The following is a 21196-nucleotide window of genomic DNA, read 5'->3' on the forward strand; positions in this document are numbered from 1 at the left end:
TGTCATTGTTGCAATGCTAGCCGTAGTGAAGCAGGCTATCCGACATAGCTACACCATAACGATAGCTGTAGTTCCCTCGGCTCCCGCCTGATTTGCGCATTTAGTGGTTAACTTCAACTTTAACTCTGCACTGCATGTGTGCAGTGATGCTAAATCAATTACTCTTTTTGTTGTTGTTGTTGTAATAGTGGAAGGACAACAAATATGCTGTTCAAAGCGCAATACCACGGAAAGAAGAAGTACATTAAACTTAATGGAGCCTCACATTCAGAATTTCTCAAAGAGGGTAAGTTATTGTTTGTGTTTCAGTGACAATGTGAATTAAATTTGTGCACCACATTTAACACTAAAACTGCCAACAGGTAATATATACTTGCATCTGTTATTGTATGTAACTTTGTTTCAATACAAAGTCAAAATCAAGAGTCATATTTAAAAATAATGGCCAGCGGGTAAAATGTACCCCCATAGGGAATAGTCATTTTCACTGTATTCATGAATGTTGAATCTTGACCAAACCAAACCAAAATGCTGAACAGACATAACATTAGCCTTGGTCCAAGTGACAGAAGCTTTAGGGAAAAGTTCAAGTTTGCAAATATTAATCTGTATAATACAGGAGTAAGTTTAAAAAAAAACAACTGGATTTTCTGATGAGTCTTGTCAAATTCACCTGTAGCAGCAGTGAATTGTTAAGTTAGTCCTATGATATCAAATACTCCAAATATGTTGAAACATCATTAAAGGCCATCTCCAGTCATAATCAATGTTTGTCTCTGAAATCACGTCACCTATGATCAGTTTATATCATACCATCCATACACCTAACTGCGTGTGGACGTTTCAGTTTTGTTCAAGAATCCATCATTTTGTCAATGTTAACATATGGACACCGGGCATATTTAAAAATTGTTCTGTGGTTGCAAGTTTCGTTATTTGTCTGTTCATTTTGAAAAGAAAAAATTGGTTTAGATCATTTTAACCAAATTCAAACTTACCGCGGTGTCCGCATTGATCATTTCCGTGTGAGGAACGAACCACCGGGTTAAAATGATCTTTTTAAACGTTATTAAAAAAAAGAAGTGAATGGACAAATTAGGAACCTCGCAAGCACAGAACAATTTTTAAATATGCCCGGTGCCCATACGTAAACATTGACAAAATGATGGATTCTTGAACAAAACGTCCACACGCTGCAGTTAGGTGTATGGATGGTATGAGATGAACTGATCATAGGTGATGTGATTTCAGAGACAAACATTGATTTTGACTGGAAATGGCCTTCAACTACTCTGGATAGCTACCAAAGAGTGGCCATTGTATAGGGAATTGATAGGGGCTTCTCAATGGATTATGTAATGTTTTCATCTTCAGGTAGACTACAATAATAAGAGCTTGAAAGCTCATTATTTACCTCAGTAAAATGCATTCCAGGCTTTATTTAACTTTTTTCTGTATTCAAAGCTAAAGTGAAGTTCAGCATACCCACTGAGACAGACATATATGTGCTGGATGACACTGGAACAGAGGTTGATGAAGAGGTCTTCAGCGACATCCTGGAGGAAAAAACGGACATCCTGTGGACGATTGTTGATGTTCTTTCAGTCACTGGTAAACGGTCATTTGATTGTATTGTCCATTGAAGGGTTATAGTTGCAACATGTGGCCGTTGTAATTGAATTTCCCTCACAAAAAGGAGTTGTACTTAAAATGTGGCCATATCAACCATCAAAACTCATATAATCCATAACTGGCAAAGAAAACCAATTGAACATGTGGATTGATTAATGAAATCACAAGTGAAAATTGTTTTTAAAAATATTGTTCCCTCTTTTCAGACTCTCCTGTCCCATCCTCATGCACAGACACCTTGTCACTATCGTCATGCTCATCAGAGAGTGATACTTCTCTGAAGTCCCCACAAAGTCAGCATATTGATGACAGTTCTTCACAGGCCAAAGAGGTGGTGTTTTTTTGTAGAACATGTCTCTTTAAGCTGTACATTTTGTATGTTTTGGCATAACATTTTTTGGTATGCTGATCTAATTGTTTCTTATTCCTGTTGTCAAGCTTGTCAAGAGAGTTCTGGAACAAAAGCCTGGAGGGGAGAAGATACTTAAAGAATATGCAATGAGAGGAGAAATGAAGGACCGGACACGCCGTGATCTTGTCAACATCATTGTTGCTGATATGGTGGAAAAGTATGGGTAAGTAAAATGCTTTATTGTGCATGGTTTATTGAAGAGTATATTCATAGTATTTGACTGTAGACATCTTGCTTATGATATGAAATTATTATTATATTATAAAATTGCAGGTGATAATTGATAAATGACAAGCATGGCCAATGAACTGCAGACTTGTGCCATATTGGCAAGAAAAAATGTCATGAGAATACCAGTGTCTCCCCTCTCAGCCTGGGGAAATTTTTGGTTTAAAAAAATATGCTTGTACAAAACTGTATGGTTGACTCGTGGTTCTAATTTTCATTCATGTAGTTTGAGTTTACATGTTTGCGGTCACCATTTTAAATTACTGATTATTTTATTTTTTCCTGTCAATGCAACCTATCATTTTCCACAGACGAGCTCCACCGAAGGACAAAAGAACACAGTATGCCTTGGGGATTGTAACACTGTTTCCTTCTCTGAAAGATCCCTACTCCAAAAAAGGCTATGTGAGTATATCAAGTGTGGTTAATATTTCCCAAATTTCCTTGTTGGTTATCAAGACTTTTGCAGTTTCTTAGGAGTAATGTAGGAAGGCTTCTTTATTACCAACATTGCTAGGTGTACAAGCAGCAAGTGCTCAATTAATATTAACACTTCTTTCTACAGGTATCTGTATTGAATCATGCTGAAATTTCTTTTTTTATTTCCAACTTGGCTTTTAGGAACATTTCTTTGATGCAGATAGCAATGAGGGCTACATTGCCTGGAAGCTTAAAAACACACAGCGGGACCTTGGCAGTAGCAGTGGATTTAGGAGAAAGAGCTCTCACACCTTAGACAGCAGTGGACCAGAGTTAGAGAGAGAAGTGTCTAAAGAGCACCAGCTGGAGGGAGACCAATGTTGCGAGGCCATATCTCTACTGAAACACAGCACAGACAAAGAACAGATCTTCATGAAAATGAGAGCAACCTTCAACCACAGACAAAAGCTGGTTCACGATCCTGAACGATGCAGCACAGTGCTTGCAGTGTTCCCAAGGTTCCTTGACACAAAAGGCTTGGTAAATTCACATTAATTATGTTTAAAATGTATTCATTCATCATTTCCGCCCAGTGCTACCACCATCAAATAAACCTACATATGATTTCTCCCCCTTTAGGTCTTGCAGGACTTTGAGCTGTTGTTTGGAGCTGAGACTTCTTCAAAACTCCTTGAGAAATGGGGAACACTCCTGAAGGCAAAAGTAATAGAGCAAGCCAACAACTTCAGCAAGACACCCTTTCTTGACTACCTCATTCAGTCTGCAGAGGAGAACCCTGATGAGGATGAAGAAGTGCCAGGTAACTGATCTCAAATAATAACCTGTTTGTATTAGGCCACCTTTTTAGATGTTGACTATTTATTGACAAGAACTTATAGAACCTTTAATTTTGTGTCATGGGATTTCATCAGGTGTATTTCTTGCTCAAAGCATGTGCTCTCCCTATTCAGGTTGGGATAGTGACATGGCCTCACTTCTTCTGCTGGTCTACCTCCTGCCACCACCTCCAAGTGGAAAGAAGGGAGCTGTCAAAATCAGTATCCGGGAAGCTGTGGATCGTGTAGTGAAGTTTCATAAGGTAAGTGTATCCTGATTTTTTATTTTTTTTTAAACCATCCAATATGCAGTAGTATAACCCAACAAAACAGACCATGTTTTGGCTAATTATTGTACCTTTCACTTGATACAAGGGAAGGTAGCGATTCGGTAGCATGTTCAACATGCATACGGGATAGAACAAACCTCAGTTAGGAAATATCTGAATCTAAATCTCTTCCAAAACTCCAGCACTTACACAAGTGATGTCACACAAATACCAGAATAAATTGCAAGTGATGATATGTAAAGACAACAGTTTGCGACAATTTCTTATAGGATAGAGTTCAGTTGAAGTTCCTTGTTTAATTCTTCAGAATGAATGGTGTGGAGGTAATTATTTTTGCAATGCACCAGTTTCTTTTCAGTGTCATCTCCAGGTTGGGGGCCTTGTGAAAATAAAGTCAATAAAAATGTTATGTGTAGTAATACTTCTTGTCATCCTACAGTCATGTCGCAGCCTTCAGGAACACTGTGGTCCAGACCAGCGGAGGCAGCCCTACATCCTGGCAGTTGGGACGACAAGAAACAGCATCCATGAATACTACATTGCGATGGATAATGTGCTCCTTCCCTGCAAGGCCAGGTCTTCCCTCTCAGCCTTTGATGAACTTTTCAAGGCACATTATGTGTTTGGTGTCTCCTATGACCAGGCCTTGAACACCATGTTGACATTTGTGCAGACCACCATCTACAACATTGACATTGGGCTCTCTCACGAAACTCCCAGAGTCAAGGACCTCAGGGCAAAGCTCCTCAACTGAACTTGTGATGTTTAGATGCTTTGTCTGCAAATCCCCTTTTCCCAGCATTCAGCAGTTGGTCTGCCATCTCAAACTTTCCCATGCCTTTTTTCCTGGTAAGCAGCTTCAATTGGTGTGTGACCAGAATGGATGTCGTCACAGATTTTGCACTTTTTCAGGCTTCAGAAAACATCTTCACTGCAAGCATAATGCTGAAAGTCTAGATCCAGCTGATAATGAACCAGTTACTCCTTCAGTAGTTGTACATGATCAGCGAACAGTGTCAACTTTAATTTCAGAGCAACCAGTGAATTCTCAAAGCTGTATTGAGAACTGGCAACATACCCAAGAAATGTGTGCATCCCTTATTGCAAAACTCCAAAGCAGTGGTGTGGCTACTAATGTTGTAAAGACAGTTGTTGAAAATATGGATGAGCTTGTAGAGGAATTGCATTCAACTGTTAAAGAAGATGTGGTAAAAGTACTACCTGATGAGAGCATGAGAACAAAATTTTATGAATATTTTGACAGTCTTGAAAATCCATTTAGCAAACTTAACACTGAGACAAAATGGAAAAAATATTTCAGTGAGATATTTGGTCTTGTAGAACCTGTTGAGGTCGCTCTAGGAGTGAGGTATGACACCAGAAGGAATCGAGCCACTGGCACATACGAACAAGTTCCTGTAACAGACAAATTTGTGTACATTCCTCTATTGGAAACACTGAAGTTCATATTCAACAACAAGGAGATTTGTGATCATATTTTGCAGCCTTGCGAGAAAACAGGAGTTTATAAAGATTTCTGTGATGGGAACTATTTTAAAGATCACCCCCTTTTCTCTAAAAAAACAAATTCTCTCCAAATACAGATATTCTACGATGATTTTGAAATGGCAAACCCACTTGGATCCAAGCATGGTATCCATAAGATTGGAAGTATATACTTTCTTTTACGCAATCTGTCTCCAAAGATAAACTCAGCTCTTAGGAATATTCATCTTCTGGCACTTTTTCACACTGCGGATGTAAAGAAGTATGGATTTAATACCATCTTGGAGCCTCTTGTACATGATCTGAAAGTCCTTGAGTGCACAGGAGTGGAAGTTCCTTTCTCTGATGAACCAGTTTATGGCACAATTGCTCAAGTAACTGGGGACAATTTGGGATTGCACACACTACTTGGGTATGTTGAATCATTCAATGCAAACTATTTTTGCCATTTTTGCCTGGTAGACAAACAGACCTCGCAGACAGTTTTCAGTGATGATGATCCAAGAATAACATTCCGCAATAAAGCACTCCATGCTCAGCATTGCAATGACCTCATGGCAGATCCTACACTGGCATCGAAATTTGGAGTGAAGCGAACTTGTTTACTCAATGATCTACAATACTTTAATGTTTCTGACAACTATGCTGTAGACATTATGCACGACATATTGGAAGGAGTGGGGCAATTTAAGCTAAAGTTGCTTTTTGGTTACCTCACAGACAACATCCTATCCAAGACAGATGTTTGTAACCGGATATATTCATACAATTATGGCTTTGTTGAGCGAAAAAACTGACCAACCAGAATCAACTTTGAGCAGACAGGAAACGGCATTGGTCTTAATGCAATTCAGACATTTTGCTTGATCCGGAATATGCCCTTGATATTTGGAGATGTTGTACAAGAGGGAAATGCACACTGGAGACTCTTGCTGCTTCTTTTTAAAAAATTATGAACATCATATTTTCTCCAGTCGTTACTGATGGCATGACTGTATGTCTGAAGCATCTCATTGTTGAACATCATCAACTTTTCAAAGCGCTTTATCCACATCGCAAAATGATTCCTAAACATCATTTCTTGACTCATTATCCCAGGTCCATTCGAAAAATAGGTCCAATTCTTCATGTTTGGACAATGAGATATGAAGCCAAGCATAGGTTTTTCAAGAACACAATCAAAAATCTCTAAAATTTAACAAAGTCGTTGGCTAAAAAACATCAGATGTCCATAGCATTTCATTGGGAATCAACACCTTTCAAAAGTATTGACTGTGGGCCGGTGAAAACTGTTAAGCTCAATGCCCTAGCAAATGGTCAGCTAATTGCTGAAGAACTACAGGTTGACTTGGACTGTGAAGTTGATGTGACATCTTGGATCACTTGTTTTGGGACAGAATATCGCCCAGCTTTTCTGGCTTGCTCAAACATAGAGGATTTTCCAGTATTTAGCCTGATAAGAGACATTGTTTCACATAATTGAGACTATTTTCTTCTAGTAGAGGACTTTGAGACACTTTGTTTTGCAGAACATTTTCATTCTTTTCATATGAGACAGGGAAATGCTGAAAATGTTTCAGTGCTAAAAGTTGATGAGTTGTGCTTGTTTAAGCCATTTGATCTGCAGACAACTTATGGTTTTGACAGAGATGACCAGTATGTGGTGCCTGTGCATGTGTTCCTGTAAGAAACTTGCTTGATTGGTTGCCAGGGACACCTTTAATTTTATTTAATTTTATTTTTTTTACATGAGAAAAATGCTTACCCTTCTCATTCTCTTCACATTCAAGTTGCTAGTTACGTTGTCTAAATGTGATTCTTGATATAGAATAATCAAAGATTACCTGCACTGTAACAACAGCAAAAATTAAAATGTTTTCAAGAATCTAATGTGTAGTTCATTCCTGAAGTGATGATAATTCACCTCAAAGGTGTTGGGTGTACACCAGTCAGAGTACATTCTCACTCTAGAAGTATTAAATAATCAGCTCTGCAAAGTGCTACAAAGCACTGACTTGGAGTACATCTTTTTAGTCTCTGGGGGTTCTAGGTTTACACTGCAGGTGTTAGGAAGCACTGAAAGAGTGCCCAAAAGAACCACTAATAGAGTACATTTGCACTCTCAAAGTGTTCAAATGTAACTCTTAATTTGGAGTATATATTTTGCTCTTTTGACGGTGTTGAGTGAACACTGAACTCTTGGACCTATATATACACCGAAATGGGTGTTAAATGTACACCTATAGAGTACATGTACACGTGATTTTTGCTGTGTAGTTATTAGGGGTCAGGGAAAAAATCAATACAGCAAAGTATCGCAATATTTTCTGTGGTAATACTTGAAGTTGAAAAAAAAAGGTAATAAATTGTAATATATCGCAGAATATTGCAATATGTTTAAAACCACAATAGCATCTTATAACATAAGTCGTATTGTGAGGTGAATCCCACTCCTAGTTAATACATAGAACATTAATCAGAAACTATTTAGCTGATTTATTTTAATCAGTGAACTTTAAACAGGTATATTAACATATTTGTTATAGTGTTTAACATGTTTTATTGTAATTTTCTACCACAAAAATTTGAAAAAATCAGCAGAACCACCAATGAGGTAAATTTGTGTTTCTTTGCTCATTTAGTCCAAACTTACTAATTTAATTCCACTTGAATTAATATCATGGAAATGTATCTGTACCAAACTCTTGCATAGCAAACTGGGTTTGGACGGCCCTGTCCATGGTGAGTATTTATAAACCTTACTCACCCTTTGTGTTGCTCTTTTATTTTGAAGGTAACCTCCCTGTTTCCGGTCCAGCCAGTGTGGCTAACTGTGGCTAGCTTGCTACAGCTCTCCTTCAGCTCGCCGCTGTGAACAATGGGCCTCATTCACCAATATCTTCCTATGTTCTTAAGAAGGTTCCTAAGAAAAGTCTATGCCGGATTCATGACGTGTTCTTAAACAGCAGAATTGTTCGCATCTGTGTTCTTAGGATTGATGAATCCCACGTCTTTGTAACTGAAAGCGCGTGTCAGTTGTTCCTAATTAGCATAAGAAAAAGCCCCGCAAATTCCCACATTAGGACATGACATTTCCTGTGCACCTCCTGGGAGACAGGTTTTCGGAGATTGTCGGAGCCGCGTGGAGGAAGTACTTAATCTCAGTACTTAAATAAAAGTACAAATAACCAGAGACATATTTACTTTAGTAAAAGTAGAAGGTGTCCACTACCACAAACAAGGCCTGGCTTTTAAAAAAAGTTCCTATCCTAACCAGCATAAAACGGAAATGTGTTGTTAGAATCGGAATGCGGTTGGTTTTATTCACGGATGTATTTTATTTTCTTTAACCATGCAAGTAAGCAAATAAAGTGTGTGAAGCAGCGCAAATGGAGAGATGTGAAGAGGTCCAGCCAAATAAATAAGATATGAACGCATCTTACGCAGGCTGGCGGAGGAGTAAACAACGCTGTGGAGAGAAATAGATATAGCAACTTTGATTTAAAAACGGGAATAATAAAAACAAACGTTTTCATTTTCACTTTTACCGGGGGCTGTATTACCGAGGGTCAGCGGCGCTGCGCCCGGGCTCTGGAGCACCGGAGCCGGCTTGGATCAGCGATGCCCCATATATACAGTATCTACGGCAACCAATCAGTATATTTTTTAATAATTCCTAAATGATGCATTAACCATTAGAGAGTATAAGCAGGGGTTTCTGTCACCTTGGAATGTGGGATTTTGATGGATGACCTTTTGACCTGGGGGGTCAAGAGGTCACAACCTGTCAGAAAGTGATTGATGCCTTCCAGGTGTGTGTGACTGGTCTGTTCTGGAAGCTTCTAGAAGGAAGGCGTGTCCCGGAAATGACGTGTGTTAAGTGATGCAATGAGGGCGTCACAGGAAGTAGAAAAATGTTTCATTTAAATGATCCAATGAGCGTTAGAGATGAAATATCCGGATGTGTTTGAAATGATCCAGTGAGAGAAGAGGGGTGTAGCGTTAAATTTTGAGCATAAAAAGGGTTTCTTCCCCGTTTGAAACAGAGAAAGATAGGTTTTTCATTCTACACACAGCATGAATGTAAGTTTGAGTAACACAAATGCGTTTGAAATGAGCCAATGACCAAGAATTAAATCAAGTATCTTTACACTCTTTGGAGCAGAGAGCAGAACGTGTGTAAGGCAGGGTTGTAAAATAGGAATGTGTAAGGCTCCTCTTACAACAGGCCAAGTAAGTGGCTGAGCCCCCAAAAAGTTTGCACACCCGCACTAATGTTCGCCCCTAAATAGGCAATAAAGTGTTTACCACATGTTTGGAAGAAACATGTGCTTCATTCAGCCTACTCTCCCACTCGGCTTTGCATACAGACCGTCACTTCATTCAGAGGAGTCAAAATGAGTCAGTCACAGTACTTTTCAGGTGAGTTCTATATTATCATTATGGATTAATTAATTATTAAAGCCAAGTGTGTTGAAATATTCCGGGTCAGCCATTATGACTGTTCTTCCTAACAGAAATCAATGACGAGGACTTTAGAGATATCGTAATCACAGATGCCGATTTTGGTAGGTTATTTATACCATTTAATGCTTTATGTATCAAGGTAATAAATAACTGATCCTATGTTGTCTTTTCTCTCCCCAAAGGCGTGATAGATGACAGAGGCGTTGCATATAACAATCAAAATCCAGCAGTCTTTACAGGGGTTATTGAAATTGAGGAGGTAATGCCTGAAGAAAGACCACGGGCCAACGGGCAGCCAATTGTGCTGCGAGACGTCCCCACCGTCACGATTGAAACAGAATTTAGGCAGCCGGTACAGCATATGCTGTCAAGAGATGAAAACGCTGGGCACCCCACGGCTACCCTACAAATGACTGCCGGTAAGGCCTTTCATATTATTTATATTATACCTGCAACTGGGTAGATGTGAGATAGAGGGAGACAAATATTATTTATATTATACCTGGTAATGGGTGGATGGGAGATGGGGAACACATGGTGTGTGTGTGTGTGTGTGTGTGTGTGTGTGTGTGTGTGTGTGTGTGTGTGTGTGTGTGTGTGTGTGTGTGTGTGTGTGTGTGTGTGTGGGTGCAGGTGGTGTGGGAGGGGTGTGGGTGGTGGTGGGTAAGAGGGCATTGTGGGAGATAGTCATTTGATTGGAGAGAGAGAGAGAGAGAGAGAGAGAGAGAGAGAGAGAGATAGTTATTAACACTTAAAGTAAATACATTGAATTGAAGCAAGTTATATATTATTTTCAAAATGAACAGAGATTGAGCCTGCAGCATCCACAGAAAACGGTCAGGAGCCTATCCAGGCCCTCGCTGATTCAGAAGAAGAAGCAGAAGAAGCAGAAGGAGAGGAAGAAGCAGCAGAAGAAGCAGAAGAAGCTGGTGTAGTGGTTCTGATTGCAGCTGAAGATGGCAATGAAGTGGAACTTAATCTTTCTGAAATCCTTGCCCTCGAAAGAGCATCTGAGCAGCAGCAGCGGGAAATAGTTGAACAGAACATTACAGAGGCCATCTCTGTGCAAACTCAAACTCAGGACGCGGGTAAGTGCTTTTAAGTTATACCTGTTACTGCAGATGCATGGTTTTTGTTCATTTTTAAAAAGTACAATGTAAGATGGGAAAGAGCAGGGGTGTGAGAGATTGACCATCTGGTTGGGTGATGGTTGGGTAACCAAATGGTGTGTGTGTGTGTGTGTGTGTGTGTGTGTGTGTGTGTGGGGAGCAAGTCAGGTAGGGGGGAGAGAGAGAGAGAGAGAGAGAGTTATTCAGACTTTCGCTCATTATTATCTCATTATTTTCCAAATTAACAGAGATTGAACCTGAACCTGTCGCCAGGCCCGTGCATCCCACTGTACGATTCAGAGGTAATTATTATTTATATATGTATATATTATTGTATTGATAATTAAATATATAATTAAAGATGTATATTCTCTGATTTATGAAAGGACGGAGGGGTATTCATCGAGTGAGATATGTCAGGGAGAGGCCTGAACCCGTCAGAGGTAATTATTATTTACATATCTTAGTATTATTGTATCGATAATTAAATATATTTAAAAGGTATTTTCTCTGATTTTATGACAGATGCTGTACTGAGGGGCAATCGACGACAACAGGCGAAGTGAGAGATCCGGAAAGCAAGCTGGAGATCCTCCAAAAGCTGCTGACAATTGTGCAGACAATTCTTCAAATGAAATAAAAGTGTAGGTTAGCTGTGACATTTTGTTTTATTTTATTTTATTTTATTTTTAATCACGTGCAAAATGGAGCCTGACCAGTCTTGTATAATTCCCATACAATTAGTTATTGCTGTAGACGATGTAAACAGGGATCCACTGCGTTTTGTAACACCAGCGCTTGCTGAAGCCATCCAAGAGTTAAATCATAATAATCCCCACCCAGACAATCGTCCTGATCAACCTCATTTAAATAACGGCAGCACAGAGACAGCACAACCAGAGCCTGTGAGTGATTACTTTCAGCCGTTAGAAAGGGCCTTACAAGAGCTTGATAATCATAACCATAATGACATTCAACCGGTAGAAAATACCTTAGTACAAGAGATTGAGAACCATGACATTCCCCGTTAGGAAAAACCCCTTCCACCAATAGACCCCCATGACATTCAGTCGAGGAGACGCGATCGCATTGGGAATTTGGAATTCGCGTACCTTTAAAGTACCTCCCATAGCGGAACGTCGGGGATTTTGCGAATTTTATGAAGATGTTTTGAATCATTTTAACGCCTTTAGCTGAGAGAGTGAGACCTGAGGTTAGACCTAATGACATCGTATGCAGGTTGAAATAATAGCGGAAAATGCACAGGAACACGGTATCATTCAAGTCGGTGATAACGGGCGTTGACTTTCAGAACGCTTTTTGAAGGGTTACTGGAGAGATTGATACAATCTAACAGAGAGCTAGACGCTGACTCACCACTGGAAGTAGTCATTCAAGTTGTCAAAAATCCTAGGGCGGTGCTGGTGATAAGCGAAAACTTAAAAAACTCTGGTCAGCGTGATCGTTAATAAGAAAAAAAACACTTGCATGTAGTGCCCAACGTAAACAATAAACTATGCTTTACCATCAGCTTGGCTCTGCTCATCAACACCGACTTCACCTACATACAAGCCGTCGAAGCACGCTTAGAGAGCTTCATCATTTAGCCGGGTCTGACCGAAGCCACCGCAGCTTTCAGTCACATCAATAAATTTGAACAGATAGTAAACCGGAAAATTGTAGTCTTTACAGACGCGAGGACCGCGCTCTCTCGCATTTTGAAACACAATACCCAAAGTCTGACCAGCCAGTGTTTCTATTCCTGCTTAACGAGCACTATTATGGAATAAAAAATCTTAAAGGGTTTTTAGGGGTTGATAATGTATGTCATTACTGTTACCGAGGTTACTGCCGGAGCGAGTCCCACTCTTGTCCGGGTCATTGCAATCTCTGTTTCGATCCTAGATGCGATATTGTGTACAGTGACCCTGTATACTGCGCAGATTGCAACAGGACTTCTCGTACACGCGCGTGTTACGTTAAACACAAAAAGTCTTTGAATGACACGACCCTCAGTACATGTCAGAAGATTCACAAATGTTCAAACTGCAAATGTCTCTTCTCCGCTAGTACAGAGCACAAATGCATGACCCTCAAATGTAAAGTGTGTGGTGTCCACAAAGGTGACGAGCCACACCAGTGCTACATACAACCGGTGAAATTTCAAGAAAATCAGACCCAAGATATCTTCTTTTACGATTTTGAAACATTTGTCAATGACAAGGGAGAACACATGCCCTACCTCGTGTGTGCCGAATCGCTACAGGGTGAAAAATGGATGTCCTACGGCTTAGACTGCGCGCCGGAAGTTTCTCATGCAGTTCAGGAAACCCTCAATATAAAAAGCTACATTTATCGCACACAATGCTAGAGGTTTCGACAGCTACCTAATCCTCAGAGGCCTGATAGACTTAGGAATGATCCCGTCCGCTTGTCATGCGCGCAGCAAAATAATCTGTTTTACAGAAACAGATTATCTGCTGAGGTTTATCGATTCCCTGTCCTTTCTTACCATGAAACTCGCCGCATGCCGAAAGCATTAGGATTTGCAGATCAATCAAAGGGCTTCTTTCCCCACAAATTTAGCAAAGAGAAGCATCTAAAATATATCGGGCCTTACCCACCGCAGATTACGGTGTAGAAAGCATGTCCGCGGCTCAGCAAAACGAGTTTTACAGCTGGTACAAAGAAGCATCGAGGGGTGTTTTTAACTTTGAGAAAGAGGCAGTTTTTACTGTCAAAACGACACAAATATTCTTGGCGCAAAGGGTGCATGAAATTCAGAGAGGAATTTGTAGGGGAGACGACGTGGATCCTTTCAGCTGCCCGTCACAATTTCCCTCGGCATCAATGAAAGTATTTCACCAAATTTCCTGGTTGAAAAGACACTGGCTATTCCTTCGCCCGACGATTACAGGCGGCCAGTTCAAAAATTCTCGAGCTGCTCAATTCAATGGCTGGAATGGTTAATGTATTCAAAAACATTTTCATTCAGCATGCTCTAAACCGGGGAAAAGAAAATTGGTATGCGATTTTGTCGACGGTTACGCCACCATAGAGGGGTTAGACTGCCCTATGAATTTCGCGGATGTTTTTATCATGGCTGTCCTACTTGTTTCAGACCTCACGATATCTCGCCCTATGACAGGGCGGCCTTTGAGGAAATGCATTCGGCTAGCCAGGAGAAGCTGCATCAGTTGAGGTCCACGCATGGACTGCATACAGAGGTGATGACGGAGCATGCGTGGACTCTGATGAAAAAAACACACGCGGGGGTGCGAGAGTTTATGAAGAAATATGATCCACCTGAACCTCTGGCCCTCGAGCCGCGACTGTAAGGGGGCGGACCAGCGCTGAGGCTACGGTACACTGCAGGTGCAGACGAAGTCTGTGCATTATGTAGATGTTACATCATTGTATCCGTACGTTAACGCAACAGGCTCCTACCCATTAGGCCATCCGGTAATAATTCACAGAGATTTTGACGAAATTGAAAACTACTTTGGGCTGATCAGAGCAACCGGCGGATTCCCCAAGAGGTCTGTATTTTCCCGTGTTACCTTATAAAACAGCTCAAGGTAAATTAGTGTTCACACTCTGTCGTCATTGCGCTCAGAGACTAATAATCAGAGCGACTCATGTAGTCATGATGACGTTGCCAGAGCTCTGACCGGAGTTTGGGTCAGTGCAGAGCTGCACAAAGCGGTACAGATGGGTTACAAGGTGTCGAAACTTTCTGAGGTCTGGCACTTTGAGGCACAGAGCAGCAATCTTTTGTCGAAGTACATTCACACCTTTTGAAGGGTAAACAGGAAGCTTCGGGTTTCGGCGGAGGCCGCGGACGATGAGAGTAGGAAAAAATACATCAGAGAATACTACGAATTGCATCAAGGCATCAGGTTAAACCCAGAAAAAATTGAGACAAATCCGGCAAAGAGACAGGTGTCCAAGGCTTGTCTGAACGGCTTTTGGGGCAAGTTTGGCGCAGAGAAGTAATTTGGTTCAAACCACACTTCGTCAAGTCGGCCGAACACTTTTTCACTTTAGTGTTTTCTGGACAATACACTCTAAAACACGTGTCGTTTTTACCAACAAACCGCGCGACGTAGCACTGATTCAGTGGTTGTATAATGACAGGTGTGTAGTCCCCCAGGTCGGACGCAGTAATGTTTTCATCGCTGCGTTTACCACCGCTTACGGGCGTCTGAAATTGTACAGTTATTTAGAAAGGCTGCAACAGAACATTCTCTACGTGACACGGACAGCTTGATCTATGTGATAAAAGAAAATGAGACGCCCTGAGCTGGGTAATTATCTCGGTGACCTCACGGATGAATTACGGCGCGCGACAAAAACATGACTTTGTAGCCGCGGGTCCAAAGAGCTAACGCCTACCAGACCAAAAATGAGAAAAAAGTGGTGATGAAAGTTAAAGGTATTACACAGACGCGAGAATGCAGTGAACTGATCAATTTTGACAGCACAAAAGAATTGGTCGAGGCTATCTTGAGGGGTCTAAGGAAAGATTCCTTGGAAACGCCGCAACAGACTATAAACGCGGATAAAAACGGATTTCTGTTGAAAAACGCTACATTCAAGAAAAGTTTAGAGTCGGTAACGACAAGAGACGGGTATTTCCTGGACGGTACAACTCTGCCTTTTGGTTATTAGCTGCATGATGGAGCAGATTGATTTTGATCCAAGACTAAAGGTTCCATTTTCATGTTTGGTAGTGGGCCCAAGTGGTTGTGGTAAAACCTATTTTATTAAATCTGTACTGGAAAAATGTGAACGTGTGATGGACGCTTGTACCAGAAAAATATTGTATGGATTTATACAAGTTATCAACCCATGTATGATGAAATGAAGAAAATGAATAAAAGAATTACATTTCTGGAAGGACTCCCCGATTCTTTGACGACACTAAGCTGTTTCCCTCCCTGACCATTCACATCTCGTCATCCTGGACGACGTCATATTTCAGGCAGGTGACCATCCCGAGGTGGCGAAAATATTCACGCAATACCGACATCACAAAAGGATGAGCGTCATGATGTTGACTCAAAATGTATTCCATAAAGGTAAATACAGCCGCATAAATCAGTTTAAACTGTAATTACCTCGTCTATTTAAAACCCCCGCGACCAACTGCAGATGAGGGTACTAGTACATCAGATGTTTCCCCACAAAAACATTTTTTTCCTGGAAAGTTTTCAAGATGCTACCAAGTCAGCGACGGGTATTTAATTTTGGACCTCACACCTTCATGCCCAGAACGTTACAGAGTGCGCACGGGATACTTCCCCACCAGCAGACGACACGGTTTACATCGCTAAAACAAAATAGACCTTCATTATGTCGGAGCGGTTAAAAAGGAAGCGCCTGTTACTAAAAGCCTTGTACCACGCGAAGCCTTCAAAGCGCAAAGACATTTTAAAACACTGCTCACCTGATTTTCTGCAGGCCTTATGCGAATTATCTCTTAATCTTTTGAAAGGGCATCTAAAGGTGTCCCCTTCTCAATACAGACAACTGAAGCGTCAAAAGAATATTATAAGGTTGTTGGCAGATAAAAAACCAGCTTAAAGCCGTAAACATCAGGTTCTGAAAAACAAACTGGGGGTTTTATCCTTCCTCGCTGCTTCTCCGTCAGTGCCTATTCTCGGAAATCTACTAGGTGGGCTGATTCCGGAAGCTAAGAGGAGAAGAAAAAATTAATAATATGGCTCTCAAAGGCTACCAAGAAAATGTATTTGATTTCCGCCCCAGCAGCTGAGTAAAATGACTAGACCAGAGCCATCCATCAGACAGACAGCCGAAGATGATTTGAATGAGAAAAATGAGCTACCGTATTAAATGATCCAAGATTGAATTCGTATGAAAAAGCTAAAAGATAACGCGCTGATGTTACGCTTATCTCACTTTGCTCAAACAAAGCGAGAAAGAGCGTCATAGGGTTACTCTCACTCTGCATCCGGATGTCGCACAAAGTCAACACTCTGCATCCTCATCAGATGCACCAGCTGCCGATGCACCAGTAGATAGTGCTGATGGTGGTGTAGCAGCAGCATCAGCACCGGACCCCAATCCCTATTGGATGAGGCTGCAAGCGATGTGATAACAAACCTGCCCCTGCACGACCGAAAACGCTCTCTACATTATGCAGAAATTAGCCGCAAATGACGTGAGATGGTCCTCTAGGGGCGAATTTATTTACAAAGGTTCTGTCGTAAAAGGCTCTCATATGATAGATTTATTCAAAAATCTATCGCAGCCTAATAAGAAGAAGAAAACCCAAACAATGCCAAAAGGATGGACTGGTTTCTTAAATACTTTGTCAGTGCTCAACATTCCCGTTTCGATGGTGAAAAATCCGCAAGCGCGTGAACAGTACAGACAACTCAGAATGGACGGAGATGGTTTTGAAGAAAAATCACCGCGTCAAAAAAGACAAAAATCCCCAAGATGGTCTACGTGGGATTAAGGTTTTAAACTTGTAAATGAAGAGAATTTCCGTACACTGTCATTTTCAATAAAGCATTTTATTAATCACAAGTTTATGGTTACAGCGTTTGTTTGTTTTTCATGTTTCTTACAAGTGATAACAATCTTTAAACATTTTCAGAGAGCATACACTATGATGAAAAGATTCTGAGCGGTTACGAGTGACGCATCTTTGATATTTATTCACAAAAGTAGATACCATGCGGTCGTTTTTATAGACACCGTCAGCATGATACAACCCCAAAATGTTATTATAAGATAAACCGCATGCGCGGTGACAGAGATAAAAAACGCAATGCTGTCCGCACACTATAGAGAAAGTATGCTGGAGCTGGCGGTTGTGGTAGTGTAGCTTCTTTGAACGACTTTCCAAAAATTGTAAAATGCTCCGCTGGGTAATGAGCAAAATCTGCGGAAATCCATAAGAGTCGAAAAAGTTGCACTCCCGTCCTCTTCCAACGTCAGTGCGAGCCAGTGCTCACCAGGCATGTAGGAAGGATGAGTGTTCACTATAAAATAGGCTGGCAGGTTAAAGGTCTGGCTCAGCTGGTAGCTGATCACAAGCCCACACGGCGGGAATGTGTCTCCTATAAGATGATGTAAAAGCCTTTCTAGCTGATGATTATCCATATCTTTAATAATAATCCACCAACACCTGTCTTTTAGAGTTGATCTCCAGAATGGAATCGTCAATAGCGTATACTATTAACGTTGTTGTGTAAGGCAGAGGGACCCTGAAGCGCATTTCAAGACGTAAATTCCCTGAGGAAATGGGCTAAGCGCGTCGCTGTCTCCGTTCGCTCGCCCCAGATTGAACACCGAACAAAGAATAACCTTCGTTAAATTCCCCACGGTAATGCTAAGAGGCAGATCCTTGAGGTGTCTCCCAGTAGATGTAAACATGTTGTAATATTCTCTAACTGAGCTGCCTGTGTTGAAACGGGGCTGGAAGGCCTTAGCAGGCAGCTGCCTCCCATCCTGACACAGTGCAAGATATTCAATGTCATTATGAAGAAAGTTAAACGGGGATAGGTCCCTTCTTCCTGAAAAAGAATCTACTCGAACCATGGCTAAAGCTAGATAGCGAGGCATAGCACCCAGAAATAGGTTTTCCTGGTTACAGATCCTGAAATTTCGCGGTATGGAATAGGTCTTCACACAGACGCGTGAGAGCGGATAAAGAGCATTTCCTTTCATCAGGGCGGCGGCGTGACCCAGACGTAGCGCGGGGAAACGGTGACCTTTTAACAAACAGCGATGCCGATATTATCTTTAGACAGAACTCGGAATACACGAGCCCCATAAGACAAAATGCATCGTTGTTACGGATCAGTTTAATTCTCAAATCAACAGAGTTTAACATCAGTCTTTCGCGAGAAAAATATGTCACTATGTAATGGGCCCAAAAGGTCCACTTCGCAGATTCTGCGCTTGAATTGACCTCTCTGGACTAACCCTCTGTTAGGACCATTATTTATTACCACAGAATCCATGGCGGTCCGCGCCTGTCTTTGTAAAACAGACCGGCGCTTAAATTGACTCTTTAACGTGTCGCCTGGAAAAGTTGAGCAAAGTTTCTATAATCGCCGATATGGATGCGCTGTAACTTGACTGGGAAATTAATCTATCCCCCAGAATAACGCCGCATTGACTGAAAAATTGTATTCAGCGGGTAGTTGATGAGCCCAACTGCTGTATCTGGTGGGATGTTTGACCCATCTTTCTCTGTAATTTTAACTCTGAGATGAAGCAGCGTGTCGCTTTAAATCGCGGTACTTTTCACCGTCTCCAGGTATGTAAAATTCAATCGGGAGGAGTCCGAAAGTGCTGATAACGGCTGGTACTCTTGATATTTTTTATCCCTCTACGGATAATTGTGTCATGGGAGCTGAAAAGAGGTCCAGCTCGGCCAGGGTACACTCTGCCGATTTCTGATGTAAGAGGGCCATTGTTTGCAACGTTAAAATATGTCGGAGTCGTGCAGACTTCCTTCTCTTCGGAGCTGCGTCTCCTGACTGATTTGCTCCGCTTAGCAGGCTGGCGCTTTTAAATGCAGCCGAAACAACCCTCTCACCTGGCGGGCGCTTCCCTTGCTCTACCGACAAGACCATAATATCACCGGGCTTCTTGATTTTTGTTCTCGGTAGTTTCCCCATAAATCCTTTCACTGCATCTGATGCAATGTTTGTAGCGGTTGTTTTAAGATGCGGTTTTGCTACAGCGAAACCTTTTCTTAGCAGAGGGGCTACAAAGCCAAACAGCTTTGAAAATATTGAGCCTATACCTCGACCGTACATAACCGGAGCTCCATAAAACCGGGTAACGCTACTCCTACTTGACCTTCATAGTAGGCCACAAACGGCGTGGGTCTCTTTGATATGAAGCATCTTACAAAGAACGTTGAACTGGTTTAAAGTGTAGTTTCACAATTGTCTTTCCAAAACAAAATCCACGGGTTTGTTGGCGATCTGTTTTAATTTCGATGCGTATGTTTTTGATGTAATTTTTCGACAGCGCATATAATGGAGTGTATGGTACCGAATGTTCGTTATGTCACCAAAGTCACCTTTCACATTCACGCACACCACGCAGCGGTGAGTAACTGTCACAACGCTTGATACCGAATGATATCCGTATAGACAAACAGGTTATATATGCCTGCGTTTAAATCACAGCGATATGTAGATGGCCGTTTGATACGCGTCCACCATTCATTAACTTTCAGACCGAAGCATGTAAGCCAGAGGGGGTACGTTTTGATTTTGTAAAGACCGCCGCCTTTGAAGTCAATCCGTTTGGTCACGCTTGTTGAAAGAGGCGCTCAAAGGAGGCATCATATTTTTTAACCGCCGGACCAGGTATTCCAGGAGATCTTTAGGACGATTATAGTAACGCCACCTGTTAAATTTTACACTCACCAAGGGCTGAGGCTCATCGGCCACCGATTCAGTTCAAAATAGGATGAATCTGCCGGTAAATTATACCACGTGCGCGGATATATGATTTCTCGCATAGGCCCACCAACCATTCGCCAGCAAGTTCAATCGGTTTTGCCAAATCGGATGTAACAACTGCTAGTATTACTTTTAAATATTTCCTTACTGGCGTTGGAAGGCAGAGTCACATAAAAGCCCTCAGAGGCGGTGTGTTCCATGATTCTCTATTGAGTGCGAAAGTGATGGACCGGTCTTTGTACACAGAGGTTTTATATACCGACCACATCAGCCAATTTAACCCAGCTGTTAAATTTTGTCGGCCAGTTTTTCCATTGCACAAAAGCCTGTTTTTCTCCCCTTGACAGTGCGGCGTTTTAGGATTTTTTCCACTTGAAACATTTTGTTGACGGCCATTTTACTTTTGCATCTCTGCTTCATAAAATGACCCGACAGGTTCGCGTCATAGTCTACTAATTTATATACCGGAGGTGTAATGGGAATAATGCTCGTCACTGTAAAGACTTCTCACCCGTAAAACTCTGCTCGTATTTTTTATCGAAAACGCCCTCACTTTCGACAGACGCACCAGATCTCCTTTCTAAAGCCATCTTTATTTTACCTCCGTGACGAGAGGCAAGGTGCCGTACAGATTGTGGAACACTTGATCGGTGTTCTCCTCGTGAGGACTCCATAGGAGTCATTTTAATAGAGGTGTGATAACTGTTATTATAACTCTGTACCAGGTCTGGTAAGACGCCGAGGTATCGTCTGGTGTTGTGAGCAGTAAAATATTTATACACGAAGTTTTCAGAGTGCGGTTATAACGCCAACAACCGACGCTTTAAGTCACTCGTCC

The 21196-nt window shown here is 41.5% G+C and overlaps 2 protein-coding genes across 2 annotated transcripts; both read left to right on the forward strand.

Moving 5' to 3' along the window:
- Positions 1-200: 200 nt before the first annotated feature.
- LOC120555261 lies at positions 201-6245 on the forward strand. The gene is made up of 9 exons (XM_039793940.1): positions 201-286; positions 1465-1611; positions 1839-1963; positions 2071-2207; positions 2584-2677; positions 2894-3232; positions 3332-3512; positions 3664-3791; positions 5585-6245. The coding sequence occupies exons 1-9, from the start codon at positions 205-207 to the stop codon at positions 6119-6121; spliced, it is 1770 nt and encodes a 589-aa protein (XP_039649874.1). The 5' UTR covers positions 201-204; the 3' UTR covers positions 6122-6245.
- A 3476-nt stretch (positions 6246-9721) lies between these two features.
- On the forward strand, positions 9722-14238 carry LOC120555260. Its single transcript, XM_039793939.1, has 8 exons — positions 9722-9746; positions 9842-9892; positions 9974-10210; positions 10598-10879; positions 11149-11202; positions 11287-11343; positions 11426-11462; positions 14022-14238. Exons 1-8 carry the CDS (start codon positions 9722-9724, stop codon positions 14236-14238), a joined length of 960 nt encoding a protein of 319 aa, XP_039649873.1.
- Positions 14239-21196: the final 6958 nt, after the last annotated feature.

Source organism: Perca fluviatilis, unplaced genomic scaffold (assembly GCF_010015445.1).
Source record: "Perca fluviatilis unplaced genomic scaffold, GENO_Pfluv_1.0 PFLUV_unplaced_scaf_50, whole genome shotgun sequence".
Taxonomy (NCBI): domain Eukaryota; kingdom Metazoa; phylum Chordata; class Actinopteri; order Perciformes; family Percidae; genus Perca; species Perca fluviatilis.

Coding starts and splice junctions, on each gene's coding strand:
- LOC120555261 (XM_039793940.1), top strand. CDS start 205: ATGCTGTTCAAAGCGCAATACCACGGAAAGAAGAAGTACATTAAACTT. Junction 287..1,464: donor TTCAGAATTTCTCAAAGAGG/GTAAGTTATTGT, acceptor CTGTATTCAAAG/CTAAAGTGAAGTTCAGCATA. Junction 3,792..5,584: donor GTGTAGTGAAGTTTCATAAG/GTAAGTGTATCC, acceptor GCGGATGTAAAG/AAGTATGGATTTAATACCAT.
- LOC120555260 (XM_039793939.1), top strand. CDS start 9,722: ATGAGTCAGTCACAGTACTTTTCAG. Junction 10,211..10,597: donor TACCCTACAAATGACTGCCG/GTAAGGCCTTTC, acceptor CAAAATGAACAG/AGATTGAGCCTGCAGCATCC. Junction 11,203..11,286: donor TCCCACTGTACGATTCAGAG/GTAATTATTATT, acceptor GATTTATGAAAG/GACGGAGGGGTATTCATCGA.